The sequence below is a fragment of the Typopeltis vanoorti genome, chromosome 14, assembly GCF_054136105.1.
Source record: "Typopeltis vanoorti isolate ZY-2024b chromosome 14, IOZ_Tvanoo_1.0, whole genome shotgun sequence".
In the NCBI taxonomy this organism is placed as follows: Eukaryota; Metazoa; Arthropoda; class Arachnida; order Uropygi; family Thelyphonidae; genus Typopeltis; species Typopeltis vanoorti.
In genome coordinates, this window is record NC_143562.1 from 23,291,751 (window position 1) to 23,314,131 (window position 22,381).

The 22,381-nt window shown below is 34.9% G+C and overlaps 1 protein-coding gene across 2 annotated transcripts in view; it reads left to right on the forward strand.

Annotated features, from left to right (window-relative positions):
• Cdk8 (cyclin-dependent kinase 8) overlaps positions 1-22,381 on the forward strand; it is a 190,176-nt gene that overhangs the window by 48,450 nt on the left and 119,345 nt on the right. For both annotated transcript variants that reach the window (XM_090403316.1, XM_090403317.1), the window contains exon 4: positions 22,009-22,084. In XM_090403316.1, coding sequence (XP_090259442.1) covers positions 22,009-22,084 — 76 coding nt within the window. The remainder of the gene's footprint in view (positions 1-22,008; positions 22,085-22,381) is intronic.

Sequence of the window (22,381 nt, forward strand, 5' to 3'; positions counted from 1 at the left end):
CATATGTGAAGGTTTGGAGCACATGATATAATTTAATGTCTGAGTTAAAAATATGATGTAGTATGCACAAAATCTGTTTTAAGGTATGAATAATTTATAGGAATAATTAGTGCATTAGCCAATTTGTTTGAAGAAGAATTGTGAAGCTAGGTTGGTTAATTTGAATCCAATCTGATATTGGCGAAAAGTATAGATATTTTGAGAGATATTTTGATTTTAGTATTGACTTTTGTATTTTCAATTAGAATGAATAAATTGTTTTGTTTACCAATTAATTTGCCTGATCCCGGATACCAATGCACTGCTCATAAAATCGAACCTATAAGATCTAAGGGCATAGTTGGTCACGACTAGCATTTAAAGAAATTGTGCAAACATATTCATTTAATTTTGTTATCTTCTCGCTCTAACTTTCGAGCAATAGAAGGTCAATTAAGTGGTGCAGTCGTCACAAAAATATAAATTTCTTAATTGATTTTGCTCGAATGTTTAGGAACTGCTATTATTATTAATATTAAGGGTGACTCCAGGGAGTCCTTAGACTTATCGAGGGAGGCCCTAAACATCATGTCCACACAAATACACGACATTCTCACAGTATCTATCATACCTTGCCTTGAACTCACTCACTGTCATAGCACCCACAACAGACTCTGGCAGCTTATTCCACTCATTCACCACTCTAAAAGTAAAGAACCTAAGAACTCTAAAAGTAAATAACTGCTATGTTAGATAGGCTTACTACACGAGGTCAAACTAACTGCATAAAAAGGGTGGGGGACAAAATATAAATTTAAGTAAAGACTTAAATAGGTAGACAGAAAAAGAGAAAAAGAATAAACAAGGAATATTTAACATTTCTTCCTTCCAGTCTATATCTCCATAGTTGAAGTCCCCCCACAATAATCATGTGGCCTGTACTCATTGTACTGATTTGGCAATGTATATCTTCCAGATCATCTGTGGAACTCTCTAGCCTAGTGGTTCTCAAACAGTGGGGTGCGATCTCCAAGGGGGAGTGAATGGCTTGAAAGGGGGTGCACGGCATACTTTCCTGCAGATAAAAATTTAAATTGCCCTAAATCAGTTTTAAAAATAACAACAAATAAAAATACAGAAAGAAAAATCTTTGATGATACCGCATTTTGATAAACTTTGTTCTCAAAAACAGGCCCATCCATCACATTAGACTGACATTTAAATGTTTGATTATTTTTACAGAGAAAAATTAAATACTTGTTAGTTAAATATTGTTTCATTTCAATACATATTTTGGTTAATTACAAGTGTTAAAACTAATTTTTATTGTAGGCCTAATATTGTGATACTTTAATTATTTTGTGTATGTAGAAAATGCAATAGTGTGGAGAAAACACAAAATAAACTGAATAAAGTGTCAAACTTAGTATGACTTCTATTTTGATAAATAAAACTGGGGGGGGGTGATAGTGTTTTCTCTTGTCAGGTGGGGCTCAGAGGTAAAAAGTTTGAGAACCACTGCTCTAGCCTATATCAACAACCAACTGTATATTTTTTCATACTGGCCTTAATCTCACACCAGATTGCTTCAAATGAACAGCCACACTCCCAATTGTCTCTTATTCTTTTTTGGCTCCAATTCATCTGCTATCATCAGCAGTACTCCTCCCCAATCCTATCTTCCCTGAAAATACTAAACCCTTCACATTCAATCCCAGTAACTACATCATCTGCTGTTAGCCTAATGCATATAACTTCTGGCATGGTTGAACTAATCAATGCCAAAAACTTTTCCCTCTTGTTCCTGATACTTCTGGTATTAGTATATGGAAACTGCAACATCCCTTTAGTCGTCCCCCACTCACCTTTACTTTCTGAATTGACTACCTTATTCAATATATTTTTGCTTGAGAGACTAGATTCCTCACATGGTCATTCTCACACTCACTTGCTTTGCTTGAGAGACTAGATTCCTCACATGGTCATTCTCACACTCACTTGCTTCAAAAGTACTTTCACACAACTCACTTGCTTCCACCCTAATTGCTTAAGTTCCCTGAATTTGCACTTCAGCATGCTCGATGAACAATGCTCTCTCCAGACACCTAACACTAAAACCATTTAGATGCACTCCATAAATTTAGATCATCATCATCATCAAATTCCTGCCATGTACCCTCAAGGGGTGTATAGGATATGACAGTACTACATGAAAAAATTACATCATTACTAACTTCCTATCTACAATTTTCCTCCAAATCAGTCTGTTACTTGTCAAGACTCCAACATTATCAGATCTTATATTTCTATCGTCTAAGGCACTTTGTACCGTATCAATCCACCTATATCTTGGTCTTCCTCTGGGTCGTTTTCCTGCCAACCTGGCAGAGAACACTTGTTTTGCTAATCTTTCCTCTCCCATTCTATTTAAGTGACCATACCATCTGAGATTAGCTCTGCTAACGCATTCCTGGATGCTGACAATGTCAAGTTCTTTCCTAATATCCTCATTTTTAATATGATATTGCCATTGATGCCATCTGTTCACGCCTCTAATCTTTCTCAGGACTCTCATATCTGCGGTCTCTAGTCTTTGGTCAAGTGTTTTACTTCTGACCCAGCTCTCAAATCCATAAGTTAAAATTGGTTTGAACACAGTCTTGTATACAGCTAATTTAGTGTTCCGACTAATTTCTTTCTTATTCCATATGAATTTATTCAATTGACTTCCCACGATACCAGCTTTGCTGATTCTGTTGTCTATTTCTATATTTAGTTTACCATCTTCAGTAAAAATTGTGCCTAAGTAGCTGAAATGTTTTACTTGTTCCACAGGTTCTCCATTCACAACACAGTTGACATTTTCAATGATTCTGCCTATTTTCATTGTCTTTGTCTTTTTATTGCTGACCTTCATACCATATCTATTACAACAGCTATTCAATTTAGTCAGAGAATCTTGCAGCCTTGTAGCGGATTTATTTTGAAGTATAACATCATCCGCATAAAGCAAAGAGCTGACATTAACATCTCTAATTTTGATATCAGGTTTAATACCACATTCCTTCATAATGTGATCCATATAGATAATGAATAACAGAGGGGATAATGTACATCCTTGTCTCACACCAGATTTAACATTAAACCATCTTCCTGTACTTCCTTCAATTCTAACTGCTGACTCACAACTCAAATAAAGACTAAGTATTGCTTGATATAATGCCCCATTGACACCATATAACTGCAGCGTATTGAATAGCTTCTCTCTTGGCACCTTGTCATATGCCTTTTCCAAATCGACAAAACTTAAATACAGATCTTTGTTATATTCCCATGCTGTCTCGACTATTTGTCGTAAAGTGAAGATCTGATCCTGACAGCCTCTATTTGGCCTGAATCCAGCTTGTTCTTCACCAAGCTTTTCTTCCACAATTCTTCTCAACCGTTTCTCAAGTATACTTGCATAGATCTTGCCAAGTCAGAATCATGGAAAGTACATAATCCAAGGAATCATTTGAGTTGGTGCCAATATTTTTGAAAGTGTTGGTGCCAACACTTTCAACCTTCCTTCTTCCATTTTCCTAGATAAGAGTAATTCATCTTTATCTAAAAAAAAGTTTTTTTGGTTTAAAAATGTATTCAATTGAGTTTCACTCAGTACTGCTTTATGAATAGTTTTGAGTATAGGATCATCTTTCTGAGCTTGGACAATCTCATCCTATTTCCAGATTTGTGACCTAGATTCCTTATTCATCTTATGAATAACATGAATTTTGGATTTTTCTTCATCTTGATTCAAATGGTTATCCCTAGATGATTCATCATCATCATCAGGTCATAGAGATCTAAATAAGTAATCTGCTACTGCATTTATTTTTCCTGGAATATAAGCCACATCAATATTATATTCCTGCAGTTCCTGCGCCTACCTAATTGTATGCTGATTTTTATCCTTCATAGTACTTAGGAATGACAGAGGCTGGTGATCAGATTAATATTAGCTTATTAACAAACAGTTAATAAGCTACTATTCAGTCCACCTCCTTGCCATATTGAAGATAGAAATAATGAAAAGGTTACATATTCCTACCATATATCAGTTCTGTTTTGCCTAAATTAGCTAAAGACCACATTGCCATCAGTTGGTGAGAGTGATCATAGGGTCTTGACTTGGGAGGTGGCTAAAGATGTGGAATTTACAATTAAGAGAGGGTACATGTGGAATTATTAGGCTGGTAAGTATGACAAGCTTAGGAGTTTGATTGGTTCGGTGCCATGACATGTAAACAAGGGCTGGATGTTGACTGTTGTGTCCCAATTTACGATTATTAGGCTTTCAATTATTCTTACATGTGAAACTCTACTTGTCTTTGTCCAAATCTTATTTATATACGAGATATCACCCAAATACAAATATTCAAGCTGCTTCTCCCCTTAGTGTCCCTAAATATTTATTTTATACTGCACCTTTCAGGACATTTAGTTTAAGTATAAAATTCAAAAACAAGGAGCAATTACCAAAATATGTCTGAGTGTGTGAAACTAATATGCAGTCATGACCTTTATCTCGTAACTTATCAAAATCCCCCCCCCCCCCCCGCGTGATTAGGTTCGTCCGTTGTTACAGTGGTGCATTGAGCAGCAATCTCAGACAACTGTGTTTTCAATGAACAAAAGTTTATTGAACTCTTAAACATGATACAATTCATTCTTTATCAAATAAAATCCAATTCAATACTAAAAATATATAATACAAATTTTCACTAGCTAAACACAAGTATTAGGTTAAGACCCTACATGAGAATTGTGATCATATTGCCATAACAGATTCTATACATACAATCATGTATAATCCTAGAACTAGTTGATCCTTTGTCTAACTCCTTACTGGTTTGATCACGCTATAATTCTGCATTTTGTAGGACATATATAATCAGTTACTCTAATTTTCTCACTATGACAATATGGATTAAAATTATCCTTTCGCTGAGCTAATACACACTTTTAACCTTTAAAACTCTCTTAATTACAGTACAATGTACATGCATAAATCTCTAGGCACATGAATACATATTAATTAATAGTAACAAGCTCATTTTTATTCTAGTTTGACATGTACTAAAGTCCTAGTATAATTCTCATTAATCTTTTCAACTATTCAGTAATTGAACAATGACTACAGTTACATATGATTTGAATTGACACGAGATTTTAGTACCTTTTGACTTGGGTCTTCTACACTGGTCTCTACCTTTTTCCAATATTTTACCTTCCTAGGACAAACTCTTCTATAACTTATCACTCCTAAGTTCTTTTGGCACTAAGATGAGCTTTCACAATCTTTACCTTACATTCTTCAATCAAGGACATACATAGGATTATCTATTCTATGGCCGTGAAATTCACCGCGTGGGCACTGACTTCTTTATAGAATTTTCTTTCTCTCGTTACGCTCACTGGGCGATGAAACACACTGACATTATCTTCTCTCTTTTTAACTGAACGGCGTTCCTCATTTCTTACAATAGGTACACAGAATCGAAATCCCACACACTTTGTTTCCTTATTGTGTCGGACAGAGAAAACTCCTAACCTGTCACTCAGGAAAACCGCATGAGACCTATACGAAGACTCGTGAAGAAAACTCTGAGGAAAAGACCCCGTGGGGAGTTCCTAACCCTTTTATATGATTGACCCTTACTGGCACCTTCTTCAATTTCTTTTCTTCCCCTCTTACTGCAGTCAATTTCACTGACCAATTAGAGTGGTGTTTTTCTGCCAAAACATCATGTGGTCCATGTGCATGCGACTGACACGTGACAAAGTCTCAATTCGGGAATTATGACCTTGAGCTTTGGTTTTTGTTTAAGCTAACCTCTAAGTCATCTATACTAAATTAATCCCCTTTCCAAAATTTTCTAAGAATTAACTCGAATCTTTAATCTCTTATTTCAAGTGTAAAAACTAGCCTCTCACATACAAAATCCTATGACTAATCTTCTTTGCTTTACTTAACCTTATTTTATCATATCACAACTGTAATAAAATTCCCCTTTTTTTTATTTAGTTCAACAAACAATTTCAGCTATATTTTTCACTTCTTTTTATTTTTTTGTATTCGTTACTTTCAAAGGCTCTTAACGATATCTGCTTAGGAACAAGCTTGCTTACTTAGTTATCTATACAGGGTTTTTATTTCTTCTCTTGTTACATCATGATAACTGAAATTTTCACATTCTTAAGTTATCAGGGTGTAACAATAGTGCATGGGAAGCTGTTAGTGTTTGCAGGAGGCAATGGCTGACTGTATACCTAAGGTCTGAATAATAAATCAAGTAGGGGTTAAATGGATGAATAACACATCAAGCTTGAGCTGCAAAAAAAGAAACAACTGTGGAGGAAATTTAAGGAGAAAGGTGACCGGCAGGCACATGAACGGTATAAAGTGCAGGCCAGAAGGGTAACGAGTGTGGTAAGAAAAGCAAAAGCGGATTATGAAAGAACATTAGCCATGCAGGCTAAAGAGAATCCCAAACAGTTTTTTCGATATGTTGCAAGTAAAAGAAAAAATGTATACGGCAGAATGATTTTAAAGAATGCCGATGGTAGGGAGGTAATCAAATCAGTCGATATAGTGGAATTACTGAGCGAGCACTTTGCAAGAGTATATCATCCAGGTGGTGACATTGCAGGAATGAAAGAACCAACAGCTTATACGGGAATTGTAGTGAATGAAGTGGAGGTGAATAGTCTATTACAAAACCTCAATATCAATACATCTATGGGATTGGATGGTATACCAGCTCGTGTTGTATGAGAAGTAGCTAAAGAATTGTCAGTACCCTTGACCATTTTGTTTAATTTGAGTCTTGGGTCTAGGTTAGTCCCAAGGGGGTGGAAAGAGGGGTAAATAGTTGCACTGCATAAAGGAGGTTCCAAGACTGCTGTTATAAATTACCGACCTATAATCATATCAGGAATCGTTGTCAAGGTCTTGGAGAAAATAGTCAAGAGGAAAATACAGGATTGGATAGATGAAAATAGGATACTGTATGGGAGGACAGCATGGTTTTGTGAAGGGTAGATCATGCCTCAGTAACTTGCTCATGTTTTATAACACAGTGACGGCTGAACTGGATAAGTAATGGGTTTACAGTGATTCTACTGGACCTTACTAAGGCCTTTGACAGGATACCACATGAAATTCTTAATCAGTAAACTGCAGCATATGGGGATGGATATCGGATTGGTGAGATGAATAGGGGGATGGTTGATGGAGAGATATCAGAGAGTAGTTTATTTAGGAGTAGAGTCCAAAAGACGGCCTGTGACTAGTGGTGTGCTGTAGGGTTCTGTTCTTGGACCACTACTGTTCAATTTGTTCATTAACGATGTAAGAAAGGATCTGAGAGGAACTGTTCATTTGTTTGCGGATGATGCAAAGTTGGGTAGAGCAATAGTGAGTGCACAGCATATCAAAATTTTGCAGGATGATTTGGATAGTTTGGAGGACTGGGTTAAGGAGAATAGATGGCAATTTAATGTGGCAAAATGTAAGGTTTTGCCACATTAAATGAAAAGTGAAAAGATTAGCAGCAGTATATCACATTGGTGGAACTGTACTCCAGGAGATTGACGAGGCCAGTTTGGGAGTGTTGGTGGATAGGGAGTTGAATTTTAGAGGACACATTGCAAAAGTGGCTAAATCAGCTCATCAAATCACTTGGTTGCTGAAAAATACTCTAACAAACAGGTTATTGTTCCTCTGTATCGAGCCTTGATAAGACCCCATCTAAACTACTGTGCCTATATCTGGTGCCCAGATATGGGCACCAGAGATTCTTATGGATGAGGAGGAGGTGGAGAGGATCCAGAGATGAGTGACCAATATGATAGCAGGTCTATGGAATGAACCTTATGAAAACAGGTTGAAGATTTGTGGGTTGCTGAAATTGGTGGATAGGTGGAAAAGGGTGATATGACTAAGACATTCAAATTACTGAAGGGTTTCTATAAGATTAATTCAGAAGATATTTTTGAGCATAGGACTGGTGGTGGGAGGACTAGGAACACATGGAAGCTGGGAAAGAGTGGTTAGCAAGGGTGTTAGAGCTAGGTTTTTTACTTGGAGAGTGGTGAATGAGTGGAATAAACTGCCAGAGTCTGTTGTGGGAGCCATGACTGTAAATGAGTTCAAGGCGAAGTATGATACAGACTGTATGAATGTCGAATAGTTGTTCTTGACATGATGTTAGGGCCTCCCTCGATGAGTCTATGGACTCCTTGGAGTTGCCTGTAACAATAATAAAGTTCTCAAAAAAATATAACATCTGAACTTCTTTCACTCCTCTACTTAAACTCCGTTCCTTGCTCAGTACACCCAATCAAAAACATAACTTGAAATATCCCAGCATTTACTGTATATCTGGCTCTAGAAGAACATAAAGGAGACATCGCATATGGCAGAACTAGAGCAAGCACTCTGTTGAACCACGTCCTGAATTCTGCTGATGCTAACAACGAAAACTCTATCATTCATCCAGTCATGTGGGACAAATCAGAAAATATCTTTTGATGCTATGATGAACCAGAGAGAACAATTGTAGAATCTAAGAAATCATTCTCAATCCAGTAAATCTCAACTATAATCTCTCAGACTGGCTATCCATCCATATGACCTAACACATGACATGGAAGCTGGGCAAGAGTGTGGTTAGCAAGGACGCCCAACAATGAAGAGATGCACAGAACATCTTCAAATTAATACATTAGCTTTTTAATGTTTAGATTTTTTTTTCTCTCGCAATGTTTATTGGTCTTTCCCTCAATGCACCCAAAGATGCCTTCTAAGAAGACAAAACTAGTCGTGCAGTTGTTAATCTGTTTCAAATATGCACATATATATATATAAAACACGTTGGCAGAACCGATCAAAAAGTCTGAAAATAAGGAGCATGTCAAGTCTGTTCTTATCGTTTCGGACTCTGGCCAGCAAATTCTAGTAATGGTCAGACTCTTGGCCACAGTAAAAATTCTTATATTTGTATCAAAATCTTAAAAAAATGCTATAATTAATAATGATATTAACAATTTAATTGCAAAGTTGTATAAATTTGTTGACCTATTTTTATATGAAACCATGTTGTTGTTATGTGCCATCCAGTCGTTTTCAACTCTTGGTGATCTTGTGAACAAAGGCTCTCCATCGTACTCGGCCGCTTCTCCTTTCTTTCAGCAATTGCAAATTCAAGTTGGTAAGTTCTTTTTTGTTGCCCATCAAACTCTTTTGTGATCTTCCTCTTCTCATTCCCTCAGTCTTCCCCAACATGTAACTGCCTTTTCCAATGATTCATCAGTTCGCATAATATGTTCAAAGTACATCAACTTCTTTTTAGCAGTCATTGCCTCCAAGGGGCATTCTGTCTTTATATTCTCTAAAATCTTCTTATTGCATATTCTTGCAGTCAATGAGATTCTGAATAGTCTCCTTGACACCCATATTTTAAATGAATCAATTCGTTTTCTTTCTTCTTAATAATCCATCTCTCACATCTGTACGTCACCACTGGAAATACCATTACTTTGACAATTCTAGCTTTCACGGCTTTGCTCACAAAAACTCTTTCATAATTTTTGTCAAGTTTAACATCGCTTTTTTTCCAATGATTATCCTTCTTTTAATTTCATCTTCACGTTTATCATCATTTCTGATTCTGGACCCCAGTAACTTTCAATGATTTCTCTATATGATATCTCTCTGTATTATAAATTCATCCAAATTGCCAGAAGCCATCACGTTTGTGTTTCTGATGTTTAAATCAAGCTCAGCTTTGTTACTTTTTTTGTCTTAACCAATAAAATCATTGTATGAAACCATACCTGTACTCTACAGTTTGTTGAAAATTTTTAATAGTAAACTCTACCTGTACTTCTCATAATATAAAGAATTTGTTGAATTCTAATAAAACTACAATTTTTATGACATTTTAAAATAATAATATACCTACTTATTAAAACATGATGAGGTTTTGTGACATTTAGAATTGCATGTTAGTTTTGGAATTCTGTATTTACGTCTATTTGTTGAGCATTTTTGAGTGCAGTTGCACCAAGTATAACCACCATTGACTGAGGTACTGGATGTGATGCTTCTAAGGGATTTTTCTCACTAATGAGATAAAATTCATGTCTAGTGACCATTTTTTGAAGCACACCGTTCTCTGTCCCCAGCTTGTTAATCATATCTATAAAGTTTAAACTAGACTTGTTTTCTTATGAAATTAGTAGAAATTGTGTAGCACCCACCCATATCTATCACAGTATAAAATGACATCAACTGCAAGCAGGCCGGAATATTGCTCGTATTAACGAAAAGTATTCCTTTACCGTTATTTATAACTAGATAACTTTGTTGTTAGCAAATTGAATGAATATGAAAACAAGCTTTTCATAGTTCTTTATACTTTCACCTTTATAAAGTTAACCATCTTCAACTTGCATAACCACTGCAACCACACTTCTTGGTCCTTGTAGTCTCTGTTGACATCAGGTGTGCAAACATGAATGTTGCTTCCCATATTAGTTGGTGGCCACTTAAAATCAGATTTTTTAAGTATGAATCTGCAAAGTAGTAAGTGCTAATATTCTTTTCTATGAATTATTTCTTTATTTTCACAGACAGTGCATATAACTTTCTCTCCATAGCCTTAATTTTCTTCTTCAGGTGTTGCTTCACAGAGCAATGCTACTCACAAGATGCACAAGAATGGGCAGATATACATTCCTCTGCACTTACTATACACAACATTTTCCCATCTTTGTTTAAGTGCTTCATGGTTAATGTTCATAGGCTCTGTCATTTTCATTTGTTTTATCATAATCATTTTCAACATTCATGATATTTATGCTACTTTCTATTTTTTGTTCTGCTCTCTAGATCTTCATCTATTACACTTTTGTCTAGAATGTTTTTTGGTAGATGTAAAATGCTCAGATCTACTTTAGCTTTGCAGCAAAACAAGGCCTCTCCAAGATCCCAAATCTCATTCACTTCCTGAAGTACAGCTTCACCAATACAGTTGTTGTTGTCATGTCATGTGGGATTCCCAAAAATTTTCCTTATCCATCCTTTCGGACTGGTTGAGATCCCCAACAAGGGATTTTAAGTATGTATTTTTTTACTGTAAATTCGTGTTTGTTCACAGGTCGGTTTGCCTGTTCTGAAGGATGAAAAACTCGAGTTTCCTGGTGAAACTCGAGTTTTTCATCTATGAGACTAGCTAACTCACCTTTAGTCGAAAAAGATCAGATGTAGGTTCCTCACATCATGGACGGGAATCAAACTCAGGTCTTTCCAACCAAAGGGTTTCATCTATAATGACTGTGCTATGGAGACTTTCACTAATACAATATAGCCTTATATCTCTATATCCCAAAGTGTAACACCTTGCATTTGTTAACATTAATTTGTCAACACTCATTTGTCAAAGCTAAAATTCTATTCAAATCTTCTGTAGAGAATTAATATCAGCACTACTGCTGATAATTCTATCTAACTTTGCATCAGCAAACATTTGAAGATTCCCAGTCAATCCACATGAAATATCATATCAAACAAGTTAAACAGTAGGGGCCTAAGATCAAAACCCTAAGGATTGTCACTGATCACCTTTCTTTTCTGAGACACGGCTCCATCATACACGACTTGCTGGTATTGTTCAGAGAGCCAGTCTCTGATCCATCTATCCAACATACTATCTATTGCTATCCTCTGCTGCTTGTACACCAACTTATCATGTGGTTATCTATGAAATGCTTTTGCAAAGTCCAAGAATATCACTGTATATCATTCTCCCTTATCCATTGCATTCATCACCTTATAAAACATAAACAGATTGCTAAAACCAGACCTGCCCTTCACTTGCTTGCTTGATTTCACCATTCATCCATCTCACTCATACTCTATTCGCTTAACTCTTGGCAATTAGATGGTATATAGTAACAAGGATAGTTATCCCACAGAAACTACAGATTCACTCTCCTTGATACTATTGTCGTGACGTTCTATTTTCATGTTATGTTCTAAATCCGCCATCTTGATTCAAGTCACTCTTATCAATATAACAACTAATTGCAAATTGATCACCGATCCAAAAGTAGGGAAATTTATAATTATACTGCGCCACCCTATTTTTAGATTAGTCTATATAAAATAGTAGGATCAATTCTTAATTAAGTTAGCAGTCTCCTCATTTATTTAGGCCGAATTATTTACTATTCCACTTGGGGTTCCTGCAAGATTCGAATATTTATGAATGGTGCAATAAAAAGGAATTCAGGCAAACACAATATTTAGATTAACAAAATAAAACATTTAATATATGATATATATAACAAATACAAGAAATCTGCTTTAAAATGAAACAATACAATTAACTTAATACATCTTGCTAAGTCACTCATGCCAATTCAATTTCTAAACTTTCACATACAGTTCACAGCTTCAAGATCATAAGCTTTCTTAACTCAAGTTAATAAAATGAAACTTCCTATTTAATCAGTCTCCACATATCCATCAGCTGTACTTAATGTTTAAATTCACAAGAAGCACTAATCAAGGTAGGCAGTATTCCAAGCAATCTTATTTTGGACTTTGAACTTACAAGATATGTTAATGTTAGAATAAACAGACAAATATGACTACTCTTACCAGATACAATCTTCAATGCATCAATTAATTGCGAGCACACTTATGAATTAATTTATTCACGTTAGCGGAACACATTAATAAAAATTCTCCAACGACTTGACTGAACTACTGTTAGTTGTGCTTCACTACTCAAAAAAAACACATCAATAAGGCACTGATATCTTTCTTGTTTACTTTTCTCAAACTAGTTAATTTCAATATGATTCTTCTCAGGACAACATAGAATTAAGACGTAATCCTAGACTAACTGGAACTAATCAGAATTTTTCATTGAATGTCCAGTTCTTTATTTATCCAGTTACAGCATTAATTTTCCTTTACAACACAGCTGACTTCACTTGCAATTAAGTATATGGTTCACTATGTTTTGGCTCACTTCTAAACACTATTCTCATGAATTTCTGCCCTAGAGAACTTATAATTTTCTTCCACTTCCTTTGCTTGTATCCTACCTTCCTTTCTGCTCCGCAAAAACTTCCTCTCTCCCTTAATTCAAAATCCTCTATCTGTATAATATCTTTTCTCTCCTTTCAGTCCGAAGGTCACGCTCTATTCGACTCGTGCTTGTTTATTTCATGCGTCTCCATGACAACAAATAAACGCAAACATTTTGCTAATGTAATACAATGCTCTACTACTACACGAGTGATTACATAACGTTAAATTTTCACAAATAAGAATAAACAGAATATTTGAGCTACTTAATCAGCTTTTTCATTACGTATACAATTATTTATAATACACTTTTCGTTACTTTACATATATATTTTAGTTATCATAAATTTCTACACATATTATTATTTAATAAATTAATAGTAGGTTAAGTTTAGAACAAATATTTAAATAGTAATTCTTAATTAAGGAACAATAAATAATTTTTATACAAATTATGATTAATATATAATAAGCAATGTTAAATGTGAATGAAAAAAAATAAATTACACAACATAGTTTCATTCACAATTTAACACTATATACCATCTCTTCTTTCCAATCTGCATTCCTATAATTAAAATCTCCCATTAGGATCATCTTCCTTTTACTTGCCCAACTAATTTGTCTAAACATTTCCCAATCAATACTCTCCACATTCCCTGGCCTATAATAGCATCCTATTAAACACATTATTCTACTGATCTTAACACCAAACAGCTTCAAAATCTTCACGCTTACTACTGTTTTCCACTTCAACTCTTGAAGGACACAATTCCTCTGCCACCATTAACAATATTCCTCCTCCTCTCTTATTTTCTTATCTTTGGGACAATTCTGTATCCTACCATTTCAATTTATCTGTGAAGTTTGATTTTCTGTAGTCTAATTACAAAGTGAGGTCATTCTTCCTTGAGATGTTTCTTTTCACAACTCTGAGAGGTTTTCCTTCTAATCAGCTTGATCAGAATATCAAGAAGGAACAGATGAAGTATTTGCAGTTATTAATGATCTTACACAAATGTCCCAGCCTACCAGAATACTGGATGATCCTCATTATCCTGGATCTCTATTTAACCATCTCCTTTCCAATATAATGTTGATGTCAGCAGCGGCATAGCTAGAGCTTTTGCTGCCCTGAGGCAGTCCCTGAGTTTTTGCTGCCCCTCTCAATACATACAAAAATACCACAAAAAGTCAAATGAAGTATAGGGAAATATAATTAAAACACTATGTTTATTTTTGAAGTAAAATTTTAATTCCAACATTATAAACTGTTATTTTTCTTGCTTTTCTGTTAGCAAAACCATCAATGACATTGTTGAAGTCTATTTTATCACTCAGTTGCTGTTCTGTAGACAGTATGGCAAGATTTCTTAAACACAAGGGACTCATTGTAGATCTTAGGTAATTCTTAATGAATTTTAATTTAGAAAAACTCCTATCACAACTAGCAACACTTACAGCAGTTGTGAGGAAAATTCACAATAGTTACAATATTTGGAACTGAGTTTTCAAGACTGTGTAGAATAAACCGCAAAAGTTCAATGGGACTGTCCTTCCACGTCTCTGTTTTGTCTTGCATAGCAGCAACAGAAATAAAATTCTGAAGTCTTTTTCTCTCAGTGAGGAACTCTTCTTTATTAATGTCATCATGATCATGATTTAGTTGACAATTTGCATTTATTATTCAAAATATTCGATGGAATAAGGAAGGTATATTTTTCAGCAAGAACATGAAATGACGTGGTGATTCTTCATCTGCCATCAGTTTCTTCTTTCTACACCAACGATCCATGACTAGTCCCAGATCATCAAAATTTCTTTTGCATAAGCTATTGAATTGTTAACTAATTTGTCCCTATTTTCAGTTAAAAATTCTTTTAAAGCCTTGAGTTTTATGTCACATTGTTGTATATTCAATCCTTTGGTTTGGAGGTAGACCTGAGTGTTGTTAATCTGAAATCAAATGAAAAAAAAAGGACGGATTCCTACAGGCTAAGAAAGCACAACTGAAAGAAGTACACCAACATCTGACCTGGTTACTCTATTTTCTTCTTCATCAGTTAAATGTTCTACAGCACTTAAGATTTTCGAGTAATTTCTTTTACAACACTGACATCATCTCCTCGTGCACTCCACTGAATTTTTACTACTCACTTGACACTTTGACCAGTGACTGAAGTCAGAATATCCCATCGATGGGTTGGGAAGAAAAAAAACATGAAAAACACTCCACAGTTCCAAAAAGGGTAACAGAATTCACAGCAACAGAAGCTGTATGTACACCTGCCAAAGTCAGTGAGTGATTTGTACATGCAACAAATTTTGCTTTTCCATTAATTTCCTTGATGCATTTCTGAATGCCAGTATGTTGACCAGCCATTGCAGCATTATCATATGCTTGTCTCTACAATTTTAAATATCAATTCTGTCGATTTCTAATTTTTGCAAAATCATAGTTGAAATATTTTTGGCGGTTTTACCTTTTGTTTCTAAAATCAACAAATGATTCCATAACCTTCACTTTATTTCTATCAATCATAATTTAGCATAAAACTTGGTTCGTATGATTCTTATGAGAAATATCAGGGATGCTGTCGAATATCATAGAAAAAACTTTACTTCTTTACTTGCTCGATAGCTTTGCTTCTTACTTTTTCTCCCAAAATTTCTATAAACTCGTTCTGAATAGTAGGCGACATATAGGATTTAGCAAACTTTTTTCCCAGCTTGATTCTTAGAATATGTTCATGTAGCACTGGATCATATTTTGCCAACAATAGTCTAAAAAATTTCCTGTATTTCCCATGTAACAATTTCCTTCTCAGTGACTCCATAAAGCCAAATTTTGTTTAGCTAGGAATCTAATGATATCAACAATCATGAAAGTATCTCCTCCACTTCTTTGCTTCAACTTGTTCTTGTTCCTTTTTATCAATTGTTGCTCCACATCAGATTCTAATTTCCAGCTCCTTCCATTGTGTGAAAGATCGAACATGGGCGCGCTAAATTCATGGTTGAATATTTTAGGATTAAATTTCCACCACATGTTGAATCCATCTGCAGAATCAAAATTTGAATGACCTCTGTAAGATCAGTGTGTCATCGTTAATCTTACTTGGCCAAAGACCAACATCTTTTAAGTCAACAGCTGAAATTTTTTGTTCGTTACACTCCTTATCGCTTGTTGAAGAATCACTTGACTTTGATGATGGTTTGAACTCGAAATTGAATTTCAATTTCAATTTCAGTGGTTAGAATTTGAAATTGCTTCAGCAACAGTAGTAGTAGTTTCACGACCGAGGTATTTCAGTAGTGCACCTTCATTCTTTTTTAATTCTTACTCCCTAGACTTTTTCTTTTTTCTAAAGGCTGCACCACTTTCTTTTGTTCACTTCACCTTAAGTAAGACTGAAAGAATAATAAGAAAAAGAAAGATATTCATAATAACTAATAATTAAATAAATAAGGAATAACAGGGATAGATAAATCCCTTTTAAAATGTTAGTTTGGGTAGTCTGCATGCCTAAAAAACTGTGATACTCTAACTCATCTCAGAAAAACAAAGAAGAATGATGTAAAATCATAAAGATATTACATGCACTTAACGAGATCAAACTATAACAATCTGAGGCTTAGTCAATGTCACCACTTGTCAGACTTGCAGGCGTTTTTACTGCAACTCCCTGATTGCCGCAAACATGCAGCAGTATGAAAGATTTGCTTAAATCTAGACTTTAGACTAAACATACATAAACAATACAATACAACACAACTATAAAAGTAAACTATAAATATTTTTTCAACAGTTTCCATAAATGACCCAATAGATATAAATGTGTAACAGATTAAAAAAGCTGATGATGAATCAGGCATGTTAACAATTTTTAGGGTAAAAACAGAATCACGCTTGTTAATTTTTATGCACTGCATAAACGCATCGAAAGGGTTAAGCAAAAACCCTAATATAGTAGGGGCCCACAGAAATATTATTATTACCAAGGTCCTAAAATCCTGTCGATGGCCTTAGTTATATGCAAAATTAGAAGAAAAAAAAAACGTTTTTGCAAATATGTACTAACTGTGCAGTACCACTGCCATGGTGTAAGCAATAAACCAATAAAACAGTTGCTGTGCCATGCGTTTTATTTTTAAGAATTTGAATTAAAGCATGATAGGGAAATGTAAGTTTTGTTATATTTTATTTATTTTAGTTGTAAGTATAGTTGTTAAAAACTAATTATTAAGTAATAAAAATTAAAGTTAACATAAATAAAAGAGTCGTCGAAAAATAAAATTGTACCTCACATGAAAACCCCAAAAAAAGTGCCGCCCGGGGAGGATTCCCCCCCCCCCCCCCAACTATGCCACTGGATGTCAGTTATCATCTTGGTAATTCAGAATAACTTTGTTCATGTTTCCTTTTCTGTAGAACATTCTTTGTTGAGATGTTCTCATGTCCTTTGACACTACAATGGTTGGAACCAAATTTAATGACTTCTATGATTTTTTACTCTTTCCAATGACCTTGTTACTGGTTCTGTCTGATCTAAATACCTGTTCAGGACAAATAATTGAAACAATCTTTATTGAATGACAGCCTTCATTTCCTACTCTACTGAAAATCATTTGATAAAAAACAAGGACAAAATAGTTCAAGATAAAAATTTTGCATACCTCAGTTGGTTACAGCCCAAAACCTAGCCTTGTACTCAGCCTAAACTGCAACCTGTAACAGATGTTAAAAAGGAATGTAGAAAAAAAGTTGACTCTTGCTAAAATAGTAGTCAAGCTATCTCATTCCTTGCCAAGGATACTGCTTGCAACTTCTGCCCTTTCAAGATTCCATCTTTCTTATATCCAGATGCAGTACCTTCAACAGGGTGTAGCATCTAGGCAGCCTTCCTCATGGCATGGCTTAATAAGGGTGCTCGTTCAGCCATATTGCAGTAGGCACTGTCGCTACACTAACAATTCCTGTTAGTGTAGCAAGTGCCGAAAGAAGTTTTTCCAAGCTTAAAGTGATTAAAAATTATTTGCGAACAGCAATGACCCAAGAAAGATTGGTTAGTCTAGAAACTATATCGATAGATAGATGCAGACATAGCTTATAAACAGTTTTATTGAGCAATATCCCTGTAGAGCAAACATTAAATTAATATTATTATGTAATCGTTTTGCATTAATGTTTCTCTTGTAATAAAAACAAATAGCAATTGTAGATTTTCTTATATTTTTGCCTTATAATCCATCAGTGGTGATATTTAATTGTTTGCCTCAGGGAACGATCTAATATGGCGACAGCCCTGTCTAGAAGGCATTATTGTAACATCACCTAATACTAAGACTGATCCCCTGGCATCAGTCTTCTCTACTATCTTGTGAATAAATGACCAAGGCACATCATCTCTCACTGTACGAAGAACAGCTTACTTCTTGCTTGCTCATCTTTTGCCAGAAAAAAAAATCAGAATTGTCCTTTAATATCTTGAATAATAACAGATATAGTTCATATCTGTTATCATTTAATAACAAATCATGTCGGATTTGTTCCTAGTTTCTGCTCCAAAATTAACATCTATCCCTTAGAAATTGTGCAAGCAATCTTATATTCAGCCCATTTCACAAAAATTGAAGATAAAAGTAAACTATGAAACCATTGTCTCGTTGCCCTCACCTTACCTGATCTCTAAAAATTAACATAAACCTCAAAAGCTAACTTCTTCACTACATATAAAATAAAAGATTAATTAAATCTTCACTACCTGGAGGCCAATCAATTAATTTATGATTATCAGTATGAATTCTGCCACTCCTGCTCCACAACAGATGTCCTAGTCAACCTTATCCAGTTTTGGACATGAAGAAAAGTTGGCAGAAACTGGTCCCTCTCAACATTTTCAAGGCATTTGATTAGGTCTGGTACAGCAACTTTCTCACAAGATATCATTTGATAGACTGCCTTCCACTCTTTGCATTTGAGTGGTTGCTGGTTTCCTCTATTATTGTTTCATTGTGTAATGGTGAATGGTTTCCTTGCTTCAGCTTTCTCCACCATGCTCAGTACCGAAGGTTCTCTACTTTTGTTGATGTTTTACATACTGTTTTACTTTACTTATCTTAACTTACTATCGTCAAATTTTATCCATAATTTTTTGAAGACAATAGTCTACTCCTTTTCTTCATTTGTAATATCTTGAAGCTTGGATCAAATGATCCAAGCTTCAAGATTACATAACCAATGTCTTAAACACTGAACTTTGTCATTCTCCAATGGGGTGAAATAACCAAGTGAACTTCGGTGTTGTTAAGACAGTCTTTCCTTATTTCTCTTAAGAAAGATCACTCTTCGCTTCCCCTTTGACGAAGCTCTAACTCCAGTTCAAGATCAGGTTTTTCTTTTATCTCATGCTAACTTACATTTTTAGCCTTTCCTGGCATAAATACATCACATCACAGCTTCTCAGAAACTTGATGTCCTCTTTTATTCAAAAGCCTGCTTTTCACCTTTACATCTGATAACATTATGTCAATTCCAAATCTGCCCAAACTCGGAATACTGCCCTCACATTTTGCATTGCATGAAAACCCTTCCTTAAAATGCTTGATACCATCCAGAAGATGAATAACAGATGACTTCAGTCTCACTCCAATCATATTCCTAGAAGCATTCTGTTTCTTCCTCACGTTTCTTCTATAGGTATTTTCATGAGATCAGTTCCACTGAACTGATCACACTATCCTTAACTATAAGCATGTTGAAACACAAGTAACTGCTGGTCAATATCTATACAATATATACATGAAAACACGATAAAAGTAAAAAAAAATCGGCTAGCGCCTTTTTATTCCCATATACACAGGGAGTAGGCGAGACCATTTATAGCCCTATCTAACTTTTTGGAGACTGAGTGGGCAGTTCAGTCTCCACTGGTACCCAATCAGAGATAGCTGGCCCAAGGCTATCACTAATTAAGCGGCCCGCAGTGAAGAGAGATGGCTCTACAGGTGCTGCCATCTTGTGGTCCTTAACTCTAACACTTGTATTTAATGTCTGAAATAATGTGGGTTCTACAGTTGATTTTCTTGAGTTTACAGGACGAAAAACCCGAGTTTTCAGGAGAAAAAACCCGCTTGCCTGTGCCAGAGATCGACTAACTCGGGAACCGGTCAAAAAGAGTTTTAGAAAAATTTCCTCTAGTCGCCAACTAGACTCGAAACCAAGTTTTCCTTCATGCGGCCAAGCGACGTGGTGTGCGAACACCACATCCACTGAGCTACACAGGCTCCTACAATAAAAGTATTATTTATTAAATATACTGCCATGTGTTTCAGTCTGAAATTAACAGACTATCGTCAGTGGCTTAAAAAACAGTTTTAATAAGGTAAAATTCAAACAGTTGATTTATTCAAAATAGAACAAGCCATATGATATTAAATTGCCAATAGCATTATGCTTTCACTGAAGAAAAGATTAATCATAAAAATCTAAAATAAATTGCATATATATATATATATATATATATATATAATTTATAACATCATACTAAACAGATTATCAGATAGATGTAGTAACTAGTTGGTTTCTTAGGACCTTATTTCTCTTTATAAAATATCATTATTGGTCTTAATTAGTGAAAAAAAAAAACTTTAATGATGTGTTATTCGAAGCAAACTCTCCCATATTTTTGATAAAGATAGGCAGTCATTCCGATTCAAGTTAGAGCGGTGAAGCAAGGTCTCAGCACTCTCCTTAAATAGGCATTCAAATTTGTACCAACATCTATGTAGAAGGCTTGTTTCAGACCAATGAATGTTGTGGTCTGCCTCTATTCCATGTTGAGCTAATCCAAACTTATTGGATTTTTTGTGGAAAATATATGATTGATGTTCTTTTATTCTTTTTTCTATTGAGCATCCAGTTTGCCCAAAGTAGGAAAGATGGCAGTCACATGAAACTTGGTATACACCTGGAAGATTTGTAGATGAACGTTTATCTTTAGAAGAGGGTAAATGCGTTGAGAGTTTATTAATAGGAATATAAGTCGCTACTAAATCATATTTCTTCAGAATTCTTGAAATCGGTTCCGGAATGCCAGAGATGTATGGTATTGGAACTCAACGTATTGATTCCTTGTTGTTTGGGTTAGGTTTGTAGGAGTCAAACAGATGGTCTGTAGTCCTTTCAGAGAAGCCATTTAATTTCATATATTGTTTGATAGTTGAGAGTTCTTCCTGTAAATTACGGGGAGTTGAACAATTAGTCTCAGCTCGTCAAGTTAAATATATTATGATTCCTGTCTTTTGAGAAGGATGATATGCAGATTGTTGAAGAGTGTAATGTCCAGTGAAAGTAGATTTTCTATAAACTGATGTTAAATTGCCTGATGGTGAGCGGATGAGAATAATGTCTAAAAATGATAATTTGTTGTCTCTTTCAATTTCCATAGTGAATTTGATATGAGGATGTAAAGTATTTATATTAGCTAAAAATGTTGGTAAGGTAACTATATTGCAAATGCCACACCACAAAAATATATAGACCTATGGCACAATTTCTCTTAAAACTAGAATATCCATACATGATTCAGCTTCAGACATACTGAACTAACTTTTCATTCTCTCTATACCTCTATCTTTGAAACAATCTTCCTCACACTGTTTTCCTCAAGAACTACACCCTCTAGCCATTTAAGAAGCAAATCAGCCAGTTCCTTCTTTCTCTTTAACCACTTGGTTTTGAGATCCCTTATGTATAGGAATTGTATTCAAAATAAAAATAAAAATTGTAATGAATACTCATCTTTCCTTCATACATATTACATATACATTGTATTATGAAACTTTGTAATTGCAGCTTTGTTTTTATTTATTTTCTCTGATAGGTCAGATCCTAAAGATTATGCTCTGAAACAAATTGAAGGCACTGGAATCTCCATGTCAGCATGTAGAGAAATAGCAGTATGTTTTCAATTACTGTGATCTATATAGAAAGAATGGAATAAAATAAAAGAAAAAAGAAATTACTTTGTCTAATATAATTCCATAATTAATTTACACAACCTGTCTGGTTTTAATTATCATAAAGTTGCTGTTTTGTTTTAATCAGGTCATATAGCAGGTAAGTAAAACCGATTAGTGAAAGCAGAGAACTTCTGATTACATTAACGAACTTAAGCCTAGTAGTTATAAAGTCTGGTTGTTAGTGATAACCACACTTTATAACTACCAGCTTAAACTTTTGACAGGTTGGTTGTT